Source organism: Eucyclogobius newberryi, unplaced genomic scaffold (genome assembly GCF_026437365.1).
Source record: "Eucyclogobius newberryi isolate DKJ021-1_F unplaced genomic scaffold, fEucNew1.0.hap1 SCAF_15, whole genome shotgun sequence".
In the NCBI taxonomy this organism is placed as follows: domain Eukaryota; kingdom Metazoa; phylum Chordata; class Actinopteri; order Gobiiformes; family Gobiidae; genus Eucyclogobius; species Eucyclogobius newberryi.
Genome location: NW_027315779.1, coordinates 314,636 through 327,064, shown reverse-complemented (window position 1 = coordinate 327,064; position 12,429 = coordinate 314,636). Strand labels below are relative to the sequence as shown.

The 12,429-nt window shown below is 41.3% G+C and overlaps 1 protein-coding gene across 1 annotated transcript in view; it reads right to left on the bottom strand.

The window, feature by feature from the left end:
* The window catches only part of jakmip2 (janus kinase and microtubule interacting protein 2), a 62,545-nt gene that overhangs the window by 31,926 nt on the left and 18,190 nt on the right, over positions 1–12,429 (bottom strand). The window contains exons 2-5 of the mRNA XM_072445681.1: positions 5,389–5,637; positions 3,951–4,205; positions 1,394–1,636; positions 241–450 (exon numbers count right to left, since the gene is read on the bottom strand). Of these exons, the coding sequence (XP_072301782.1) occupies positions 241–450; positions 1,394–1,636; positions 3,951–4,205; positions 5,389–5,520 (840 nt within the window). The 5' untranslated portion in view covers positions 5,521–5,637. The remainder of the gene's footprint in view (positions 1–240; positions 451–1,393; positions 1,637–3,950; positions 4,206–5,388; positions 5,638–12,429) is intronic.

The window sequence follows — 12,429 nt, the reverse complement described above, 5'->3', positions numbered from 1 at the left end:
AAGAATGTATTTTTCTTTCTTGTTGATCCCATGTGTATTTTTCTATGTGGGTTAAAATTTGAAAAAAAAAAATCAAAATAGCTGTAAATCTAGATGAAAAAGAATAACTAAATCGGATATTTTGTTTTCATTTCTTCTTTCCGCAAAAATGAAACAAACGTTAGTGGAAATATTGATCTTTTGGTCTGTTTCTTGTGCCCTAGATGAAAGTCTGTGTGGGTTCATCACGAGGGGACTCACTGGACTCCCACAGTGCTCCGCCCCGTCGCCCACTCTCCCGGGGATCTCCCGCTTGGGGCTGCCCAGGCCACACTCTGCCTCTTTCACCAGGAACAGCTGCTCGTCCAGAGCCTCTTTCTGCAGCTGCAGCTTCTGGAGGAAACCAGAGGTGGACTCCAGCTCCTTCTCCAGAGCAAAGATGGTGCGGTCCTTGGATTTGATCTCATCCACCTGCAACAAGGAGAGAGCTTTGAAGTACAAGTACAAGGAAGTGTTACTCTGAGTATCCACCTGCAACAAGGAGAGAGCTTTGAAGTACAAGTACAAGGAAGTGTTATTCTGAGTAATGACAGTGAAATTAGAAGATGAAGGACCTTATTGTTTTGTTCTACCCGTTATACTATAGAGGACTGCGCAGGTACTCAGTTACATTTACTTCAGACTGCATACTTTTACTCCTACTTTAGAGTGACATTTAGTTTTGAAGTAATAGTACTCTTACTTGAGTAAAGGTTTAGGTTACTCGTTCGACTCTGAGTAAATCTACTCTTGTACTATCGTCTTATACTAGTTCAGATGAAGCTCACGCTCTTTTAATGTTCAATACTTTTGACAACCGTAGTTGACAATATTGAATCATTCAAACATTTGTGTTTCTTGCAACGCGCCGTGATCGATATGATTCGCTTTTCCTAATGCTCGTGTCTATGCTTTAAAAATAACTTTATTATTTAAGGTTTTGTTCATACAATTAAATCAAATTCAAATTATAAATCAAACAAAGATTGTTAGTTATATATATAAACTGTGTTGACTAATTATTTCCTCCTAAAACTGTGATCAGGAGGGATATCGGGAGACTAAGCCCCAGTGCCTCCCCAGAAGACCCCGCCCCCCTGTCATCTCCCAGACGCCTATGAACGCCCTGGTTTATTTGTGGAGCTGTAAATGGCGTGGTGAGTCGTCCTACAGTGTTACAGACAGTCATGAATGAGGCCCATTGTCTGTGTTGTTCCCTCTGTTATTCCAGTGTGACGGTGCAACAAGTCTGACTCCCCACGGGTCAAATACAGGTCAATGGGTCAATACTCAGCGTTATAGAGAAATCGACGCTTCACGATCACAATATCGCGGCCGTTACTGCGTCTGTGTAGTGGATGTAGTGCGCGCGCACCAGTCGGCGTATGTCCTTCTCGCTGTCCCACTTGATCTTGGAAATCTGCTCCTGGTGCTGCTGATGCTCCACTCGCAGGTCGCCCGCCTTCATCTTGTCGGACTGGATCATGTGACTCAGCGCCTCGTCCGTTTGCTTCTTCACCGACTTGAGCTCGGCGATCTCCTGCAGCAGCTTCACCCGCTCGTGGTCGAAGAACCGCCTCGCCTCGTCGCGGGCCTCCAGCGTTAGCGCCGTGCGGACCTGAGCGGGAAGATATGAATTATTATTATTATGAGGCTGCGTTCACCACATTCTGGGGCGGGGCAGTTGTTTTATATCAGTTTAGGGAACACAAACAAGGAATACTTTTAATCTGACATAAAACATAATCCACTGTGTGTATTAGGGTTGTCAACGGATTGAAAATGTGAGATTCTAATCAATACAACAAAGTGACGATTGTAGATGAATAACAGTTTTGAACCTTGACACCTTTTTTTAAATACCGTAAATGGAATAATTTAGATTCTATTTCATAATTTAAAAGTTGCTGTACCTGGTTTTTACTGTTTGCAGCGGTCCAGCGGACTCATAGCTATATAGCCGCGTTTTGCTAACAACAGCTAGCATGCTAACAGAGCGTCCGCGATACTGCCGGATTCACAGATGAAAATAAACGCTCTGTAATTAAACTCGGGCGTCACGCAGCGGTAAATAATGAAATGCTGCATATCGAGATGTCAGGAGAGAGCGTTGTTGTCGTTGTCGTTGGCGATGGCAACATTTTTGTAAAAGGACTTTATCTGCACTCTTCTTTTTTAATCTGAATTAGAATACGTTTATTTTCTTTGTCAGTGAACAACATTCACACACTGGCCTTGGCGATATGGCAACATAAAACAATGAATAATAATAATGACAATATATTGATAAAATAGGCTTGCAAAAATAAGCAGTAAATAAAGCACAAGTTATAGCGTGTATGCATTGTGATTTCCCTGTTGTACTAAAGTACTTTGTGTACGAATTGTGCTCTACAAATAAACTGGTCTTTTCAATACAGATACGCCCAGTAATGACAGCGACATAAAGCACAAAACCAGGACAAAATATCTTGTTGAACTCCAATTTGACCTTGGAATTCTGAGCCTTTCTCCACCTCAATAATAAACTATTTTTGAATGTTGAACACTCTCGATTTGGGACAGGAATAACTCCAGGTCTGATGGGAAGTTTATAATGTGTTTACAATAAAGACGGTGACTCACGATGATGGAAAAGGCCGATTCTTCCCTTTGGCAGAATCAAGTTTTGTCCTAAGGGATTTTCAGATTGAGTGATGGTGCAGATTTTGTGGAGCGGTTATTTTAGACCATTTTGTTTTTGTGGTTTATGTCCTAAAGCTTTGCCTGGAAGATGTGACACTTGTTGCTTTTCTCACCATTGCTCCCCTACAGGCTGTTTCGCATACTGTACATAGCGGCTGTGGACGTTTTAATTAAATTATGCCCAAGGGATAACTTTGCACCCTCACGTACCGTAAAGTGCAGAACATAATAATTACTATACCACACTTCACTGAACATTGTAATTTTCCGCGACGTGCCACTGGGTAAGACAGTTATGGTTTGGTTTATAATGCATTTTATTTATCATTATAACTCAATTTCAATAAGGAACAGACTTGATACAGATCCCGACACCAAGATTATATCATTATAATACAGATCATCATATGGTTTTATTCTGGTAAACATGTTTCAGCATCGACGCCCGTTCAGTTGAGCAGCTAGTGTCGATACTATTTCAATTATATATCAATTAGTATTTGTTATACATCGATTACTGTATTTTATTCAAATTATTATATACCGTTGTTGACAAAATCCACCAGTTTTTTTTTTTGTCAGCAGTGCACGACGTTCATGGAGACGCATACGCAAAAACAATAGTGACAAATATGTTTATTATATTTGTTATTTTTATATATATGTATTTTGAATGAACACAAAATGTATTTAGGATCTTTAATCTCCACCAATTTAACATCGAAGTGAATTAAGGCAAAGTGAAAATTCTGTGTGATGACTGGGGGTGGGACATACTTTTTTTTTTTTTCTACATTTATGATGTCATTGTAGTGTTGTCACGACACAAAAATTGCGATACCAAGGAAAATACTCACTTCTTGAAACCAACTTTGATACTACAATGAGAATGTTTAAAAATGCTTTGGATCCATTTTTAAAACAAAAGATATTTCAACATTCAACACAAGATAAGAGTACTTTGTGTACTAGTTCTGATAAAGCTCAAGATCATTCTCAAACATTTTGTTCTGTTTATGCTTTTTTAAAATATGGATACTTGTTCAAATGAGTATCTAGTTTTGATATTTTGATTCGTATCATGTGGTTTTGATCCATCTTTGGTCCAGGAGTGTCCCATTGTGGAAAAAGATTCAGTTGTAGACATCTGGAGTTTCTAGTTTCTCGTTAATCTCATCCAATCATTTACTTGTGACAATTTTATCTTTCCAAAAACATGACATAAGACACGAGCACTGACACCTCACCTTCTCCCCGCTGCCGTCCCTCATGGAGTTGATGGCGGCCTTGAGTCTCTGGTTTTCCTGGTCCTTTATTTTGGCGTGTCGTGCCAGCTCTTGCTCGTGCTGCCGGGTCAAGTTCTCCCTCAGCATTTGCAGCTCCTTCTGTTTCTCCTCGTGCCATTTGGCCCTCTGCTCGGTCAGCGCTGCCGTGTGGCGGTGCTGCTCCTGCTCCCGCGCACGCTTCACCTCTTGCACCTTGTCGCGCTCCAACTTGTTCACCTTAAACAAAAAATGTGAGTGAGAATGATATGAAATGTACACGTGTCTTTTAAACCATTTAAATTTTTGAGTTATACCGAAGCGTTTCTCAAAAAAGTGTGCAAAAAGTCTGTGGGGTGCCTCAGGGCTCTGTCCTCAGCCTCTTCCTATTTCTTTTAATACGACCTCCCTCTCGGCCAAATAATCCAACAGTTTATTGACGTCTCTTATCATCTGTTTGCTGATGACCTACAATTGTTCTGCTCATTTATGACCTCTAAGTTCCCACACACTGAGCGCCTTAATCAGCTGTCTGTCTGGAATAAGCAACAATCGCCTCCAGCTGAACTCAGAACACAAAGAACCTCATTGTGGCCTCACAGTGCCATGACCTCCTTCAAACAGCACTTTTGCAAAAGCTAAAATAAGAAATCGTGGAGAGACTTTTTATTAGGTAAGAATGTCCCTTGAATAGCATCAATCAAAACAACTTCATTTTTCAAAATTTAAGTCCATTTTTTGGGTCGGATACTTTTGACTCGTGTCAGAAAAAAGATGACCTGCAAATCTTGCTGCTCAAAATGTATCTTAAATTGAGTATCATTTTTACTTAAAATAAGATTTGTCAATGGAACAGGTGGTAGAGTGGGTCCAGCTCCAGTCTCCTCGTGTCCGTCTGTCCGTCTGTGAGAGTCGGATCTCTCCTTCACTGGAACTCCTCCAGGTTTCTACGCTTTTTTCCCAAAGAGGTTTTTTTTGTAGTTTTTCCTGGCCGAGAAGGAGAGTCTAAGGACAGAGGACCCTGGGACATCGTCCCTCGCCACCACAGACATTGTCTGACTTCATCGCCACCACAGACATTGTTGATTCATTTCTCCCTGTGGCCCTCAGAGGCAACTGTTGTTGTGATTTTGGGCCTTACAAAAATAAATTGATTTGATTTGATTTGATTTGAAAGTTAAGTAATATATTTCATGTTTGTTCCTTTGGTAAATCGTTTTGTTTAAGATATTAACAATAAACTCTAAACAAGATTAAAACAAAATACTTAATTCAACACATTATCTTGTTTAAGATGATAGAATTGTCCAGTGTATAGTAGTGGTAGTAATATTCGCAGTAGCAGCAGTAACTCCACGCTGCGTTGACAGAACAGACGATATATCGGATCGCTGAATATCAGTAAAGGACACACTAGTCATACCTTGCATTTTTCCTGGTGCAGCTCGATCTGGATGTCGGTGAGTTTGGACCTGAGATCCTCGTTGGCGGCCTGCAGAGCTGAGATCAGCGCCTCAGGCTTCTCGCCCTTCGCGCTGCGTGCTTTCTTGGCCATTGAAAACACTAGTGGTTCTGCTCGGACAGGCTCATCGGGGCTTCACTGGAACTTTCCAAAACGGGTCCGGGGTTTTTCCAGTTCCTCCTCTTCTTCATTCTTCTTTAGACCCAAGAACTGCAGAGGACACGCAAGGACAAGGTTAGCCATAAAGACCTGTAGTGTGTGGAGTGTTTAAGTTGAGGCCACAAAAGAACACTTGTGGTGCACGGTTCTTTGGCCAGTGCACAAAACATCTTCTCACAGTTGGGAGAACATTTCAAACTTTCCATTAAGCATAAAGTATATAGTATAACATTAATTTATCAGGGATCACCACGGTAAATCGCCTGCCATCAGCTGACTCCATCTTCAATATCCTCTCATAATAAGTTCATGTCCTTTCACTTCGACATTAATGTGCTTTTTTGGTTTTCCTCTTGCCGTTTCCTGCAGCTCCAATCTCACCATCACACTAAAGGTGGACAATATATCACATTTTAGATCATATATTGAAAGCTGTATTTGAAGATATGCTGAATTGGAAGCGTGAGTATATCGTTTATCAGACAAAATGGTGCAAAAAGAGCGGATTCAAAATAAAAATGAAACATTTTCAGTGGTAAACTTTCAAATAAAGGCAATATTTCTGCATTTTGTGATTAGTTTTAAGGACATTTCCCATTTGTCTGATGATTAAACTATGTTTAAAGACATGTTTCAACACATTTTTGATGGATTGACATAAAGTGTGACATAGTTATAGTAGTACAGTAGTACTACTAGTAGTATAGTAGTAGTAGTTGCTGTGATCCCTCATTCGTCCAAAACAGTGTACAACAGGACAGTGGCATAGTCCTCTGTTTTTCCAGTCCATGCCTTGTTTTTTTTCAGAAACTTTGTTGTCTCAAAAATACTAAATGTTTTGTATAATAAGCTTCATCTAAGTACGTTGCATCTTGCATGTTCATGGTTGTTTTGCACTTCCAAAACATGCCCTTCTTTGCCTTATGTTTAGTCAGTTTTGATAAAAAATTACAATAGAAGAACCAAACTTGACTGTTTCAGGTCAAAAGGCTTACAGTATATAACATTTGGAAAATTGTCAAATGCAACTTTGTTAAATCACTGCAACCACACAATAGACAGACACACGTTCAGTATACCATTATACACAGCATACATTATTGACTCTGGATAAGTCGCTGGAAAACCTTCGTTACTTCTCAATTAAGTCATACATTTATTTAAAGGCCATCCAAGCTGCAGTTGTTGATCGTTGCTCACAAAACTCACATTTGCAGGATAAAGACACATTCATTAAGCGGCTCTCTTCGTCGTCACAAGTCCACAAAAGGACAATGATTTGGCTGATTTGTATGTTTCCTTCTCGTCAGAATCAGTCATTCGACACTCGACACACACGAACCCCAAATTCCCAGACAAACGCTTAAACCTTTGGACCACTGCGCTGAAGTCAACAACGCTCAATGAAAGAGAAACTAATTAAAGCAAGGGTCTTGATTGTTTGAGGACCCCTTGAGTGTCACCAAAGAAAATACGTTTTAGCAATGTCCAATTTTGATAAAAGTATCCAATGGCCAACGCGATTGGACTTGCAATGCTCTCAATCAAGATTAAGTTCAGAGTGCACATCTAAAAATGCGAATGAGCATTAGCATTTGAAAGACGACTGAAATATGAAAACAGCTAAACTAATCTGAGAAGGTCAAAGGTGTTCACAAGCTTCTTTCTTTGTCTTTCGCAGCTGTACAATATTTTCTACGTGATGAGGAAAGAAAGCTTTTTGGGACATGTCTTTCTTGACCAGGACATGTTCTCTTTAACATTCACAGCTTCCAAACTGATTAACTTCAGAGCGTTGCTGTCTGTGTCTTTACGTCTCCAAAACAGGGTGTTACTGATTTGTATTCATCCATCATTCACAATTATATACACTGTCTAACCCGTGTTGAACTCTGCACTGACAACCCAATGTTCAGAGGGAAAGACTTGGACACACATGACATAACCAAAGGAGATTAGATTGTCTCTTATCAAATGGAGCACTTAATTTCCCGCTGCTTTTTTTAAAGTCTCATGATTGCAAGGTTTTTAGCAAAGCCAATGGATGTATCAGCCATTTGATTTAAGTATTTTAAAATGTTATTATTTACAGCTTGTTAACATGTTTAATCTGATCCCTTTTTGCATCGCACGTCAATGTAGGTTTATCTTAAAATCATATTTGAACTAAGACTATTTTTGATCAATTTGGGCAAGCAATGGTTATGATTTAGTCTTTATGGTCTTTCCTTTGACTTTGATTCTTGTTTTTTTTGCTTATGAATCTTAAAAGGACACTTATTAGAAGGACCAACCCCAGTTTGTGAGAACCCGGGACTATGTGTCTGACACTCGGACCTGCAGTGTGGGGGCGCCCCAGGGCACTGTCCTCCACCCTTTCTCTTCACCCTCTACACTGCAGACTTCAGACACGACACGGACAGCTGTGTCCTGCAGAAGTTCTCTGACCACTCTGCCATCATCGGACTCATCACGGACGATGATGATGTGGAGGACAGAGGACTGGAGCAGGGCTTTGTGGACTGGTGTCAGCGGAACCACCTCCTCATCAACGCGGGGAAGACCAAGGAGATGGTGGTGGACTTCCACAGAGGCCACGCCCCCCTCACCAGAGAACATCCAGGGACGGGACATTGAGAGAGTGACTCATACAAGGACCTGGTGTTCATCTGAACCACAAACTGGACTGGACTCATAACACAGACTGTACAGGAAGAGCCAGAGTGGGCTCTACCTCCTGAGGAGACTCAGGTCTTTTGGAGTGACAGGGCCACTCCTGACAGGGCCACTCCTGAAGACCTTCTCTGACTCTGTGGTGGCATCAGCTCCTGTAGGTGTGGTCTGCTGGAGCAGCAGCATCACAGAGCGGGAGAGGAAGAGGCTGGACAAAGTCATCAAGAAGTCCAGCTCCGTCCTGGGCTTTGCTCTGGACTTGGTGCAGGAGGTGGGGGACAGAAGGGTCCTGGCTAGATTCACATCTATGCTGGACCATGAGTGTCACCCCCTGCAGGACACTCTGTCCGCTCTGGAGAGCAGCTTCAGTGAGAGACTGATCCACCCTCGCTGTGTGAAGGAAAGGTTCCGTAGGTCTTTCCTTCTGCTGCTGTCAGACTTTATAACAAACACTGTTAGTACTGAACACGTGCAATACTGACCTAACCATGTGCAATTCCGTCATATGTGCAATTACTGTGAAATTCATGTGCAATCTATGTGCTGTCGTGACACATATTCATGTGCAATTACTGTTGTCATCACATGCAATGGTATTTATGTATTTATTTATTTGTCTATGGGATTTTTTATTTATAGGAGATCTTCTACTGCAAGTGTTTTTCAGACTTCCTATAAGTGATCTGTTCTTTTCTTCTGTATCTACCTCTGTATCTTCCTGCGTTGCAACAATGAAATTTCCCCATGTGGGACAATAAAGGATTATCTTATCTGATTTCTGGGAGGCTCAAGGAAGGACAAGCTTGGTTTGGCGCCAAATCACTCTGAATTGAGTTCTACACTATTTAAATCCGGACAGCCTCGCTCGGAAAGCGGATGGGAAAAGGGGGAACGTCATGACGAATATTTAAATCTGATTGGTTAAAGCGTCACAACAACAGGAACAAGCAAAATAAATCAAACCGATGTTACATCCAGTCAGAGAAAAGCACACGTTTTTTCCCCGTCTTCACCCAAAGCGTTTCTATGTCTTTGGTCTAAAACCAGATTGATAACTATTTCAAATTGAACAGAATATAGAACTATCACAGCTGCTACAAAAGTTGCAATTGCATTGGATAATCATGAAGATTGTGCTGCTGTTTTTGTTGATCTGTCAGCACTTTAGTTCTGTAGATGTTTGTATTCTCTTTTGATTGTCTGGAGCAACTGGGTTTGATTCAAAATGCAAAAGGTGGTTTATAGAAACGTCACAAATAGAACTCAAGCCGTTTCTGCTGATGGCTTTCAATCTGACTTTTCTTACCTCAATAAAAGGTGTTCCTCAAGGCTCTGTCCCTGGACCACTGTGATTTACAACGTACATAAACTCAATTGGACATAGCAGCATCCACTTGTATGAAGATGATGTGATTCTATATGCTATGGTTATTTTATTACTTGGTTTACGGCTCCGCCGCACTTAGATTATTGATTTCTACAATATAAATAAAATATAAATTATTATTAAAAAAAAGGTATAAAGTACCGCCGACAATGCAAAATAGCATTCAATGAGATATAAAAAGCGGTATTAAGTCAAAAGATAAGAGCATGCAAAGCTATTTTTTGTCAAAATCATGACGGAGCTGCTCGGTCCTGTGCGCGGTCCCTGCAAGAACGCGCGCGCCCATTTCCGTGTCTGCTACGCACAGCTCTAACTCCTTTATATCGCAAATACACATTTTAAACCCGTTTACCACATTTTCTCCAGCGCGTTTTGCCGTGACTAAGTGCACACTTAGAAGCGTCAGTTCTACCAATGCAAAACATGCTACATCTACTGTTACACTCCCCTGTGCGCCGCGTCTCCCCCCCCTCCTCCCGTGGTGCGTTTTGGGCAAACCCGGAAGAAAAAATCTTTTGAAATTGAAATTATTTTTATATTTCATCCGCCTGTTCAATATATTTCATTTAAAAATCCGTAAACCAAGTAATACAAAAACGCGGCCTAAGAAATAAAAAAGTGGATTTTCACTCTCTCCAACAAAATTGTTAATTTCATTTTTTTAATGAATTCAAATACATATTAATGTCTGTTGTTCTCCAAAAGGTGACAAAAAAATTTATCTATTCTTACGGTTGATGGTAATGTGATTGAAGAAGTACTCTATTACAAATACAAGTGGTCACATTTATAAAGCGCGTTTCTACCATCAAGACACACTTTACATCCATGAACCAGTCACCCATTCACACACATTCATACACCAGATGTTCGCAGACACTGGGGGCGAGTCGGGTTAAGTGCCTTGCCCAAGGAAACAACGGCAGTATTGGCCTGAGACAGCTACGATCGCACCGCCATGATAACCTCTCCTTCAACACTTACAGGAGCTGACACATCTGCATTCCTGTTAATTGCAGAAAATGATTCTGGGCTACATTTCTTTCCGTTCTAGATTATGGTGATGCATTCTACAAAGACAGTCTTAAAACCTCTGAAGTCAGTTTATCACTCAGCTCTCATTACAGGAGCAGGAGACAGAACTGTCAATTGTACGGAACTCTAAAGGAGAAAAGAGAACAGCGCTGCCTTTTCTTTATTCATAAAGCACTCATTAGGATTTTGCCTGATTATTTAACACGCTTGTTGAACATCAGTCATCAAGTCTTGGTCCATAAAGATCACAGGACATTCTTATTTCAGAGTTTCCCGAATCGATACGAAGCTCGAGAAAAAGGCTTTCATGAACTTTGCTCCCGGCCAATGAAACAAAGAGCAAATACTTTTTCAATTAAATGATGTTATGCTTATTTTATTCCATGTTGTGCGTGTCTTTTCTATATTTGTTTGAGTGATTGATGTATTGACATTTTATGCTAGATATTCGGTTACGGTTTGTTTTATGTGTTTTTTATCAGTGGATTTGTGTATACAACAGGTTTTAATAACGCGACACGCACGTTAACAGGATTAATGAAACAAGCTTGAATGAAGCTAAATACAACTCCAGGTGTGTCTTTGATGAGGGGACAGTGTTAGGACAAAGTGTAAAGCTAAAAAAAAAGTACATTTAGCATGATACGTGTCCTTTAATATCAATGCGTTGGTCTTAAATTGCACGTTTTGGACACTCGGGCTGAATAACAGAGTCAGAAATCTCCCAATTTGAGCTGGGATCTAACAACCAACCACTGTTACAGAAAACATCCCATACACTGCCTTCTCTTTGCCTGACCCGCCAGCCCCGCCCACATTCTGTTCGAATGCGTAAGGGTCTGGAACCGGAGTCAGAGCCAATGAAGTCGTCGGTCATCCATTTACCGACCAATCCCAGTCGGAGGTTTTAACGCGTCACACTGAGATACGGAAGTAGCGCTTTCCACCCCCGTTCCAAAACATTCAAGATGGCGGACCCGGCTCGTGACCCGGCTCGTGACCAGTGATCCGCTCTACTCGCCGTGTTGAACGTGCGTTAGATGCGGTTACACGAAGGGCGTCATCGCGATTCAGGAGACATTTTCTGCGTTCGGGGACGGATAACGCGGAACACTCCTTGTTGACATGGGCTACGTAACATCCGGTTAAGCGCGTCGCATTTTTGCGTCACTTCTGGGTTTATGTGATTGGTTCTCTCTCTGCTCTAAACTCCGCCCTAGAAATTGAAACGCAGCGGTCGAGCCCCAGACCCTCACACGGTTTTGATAAGTAGTTTGCCAAAACGTGTTGGGAACGGCTGGTCAGGCAAGGCTTTCTCTGGCAACAAAGAAACACAAACGTGACAAACAATTACAATTAGAAAAGTGCATGCTCATATGTTCTTGACGCACTCATAGGCATCGGTCCAGTTCAAGACGCGCATGAGGAAACCCTTGACGACGGCCAGTGTCCCTTTAACTATTTCTTTCACTAATGATACACAATGGCCACAGCACCAGACATGACCTAACTGTACACGTCCCCATTACACATTGAAAGTAAAACCTGTGTGTACAACAAAATATATACAATGGCAGCAATGAGAACTACGGTGGCAAATTATTACGTCGAGTTTTGTGAAGGTGCACTTTGCCGCAGTCACAGGGTCAAACCAACAGAGCAATGCACATGGCATGTTTGTCAATGAATTATTAGTTTAAAACAGACTCCCAAAAGGCATATGTCAGTTAAACTGAGCTAAAACAGGA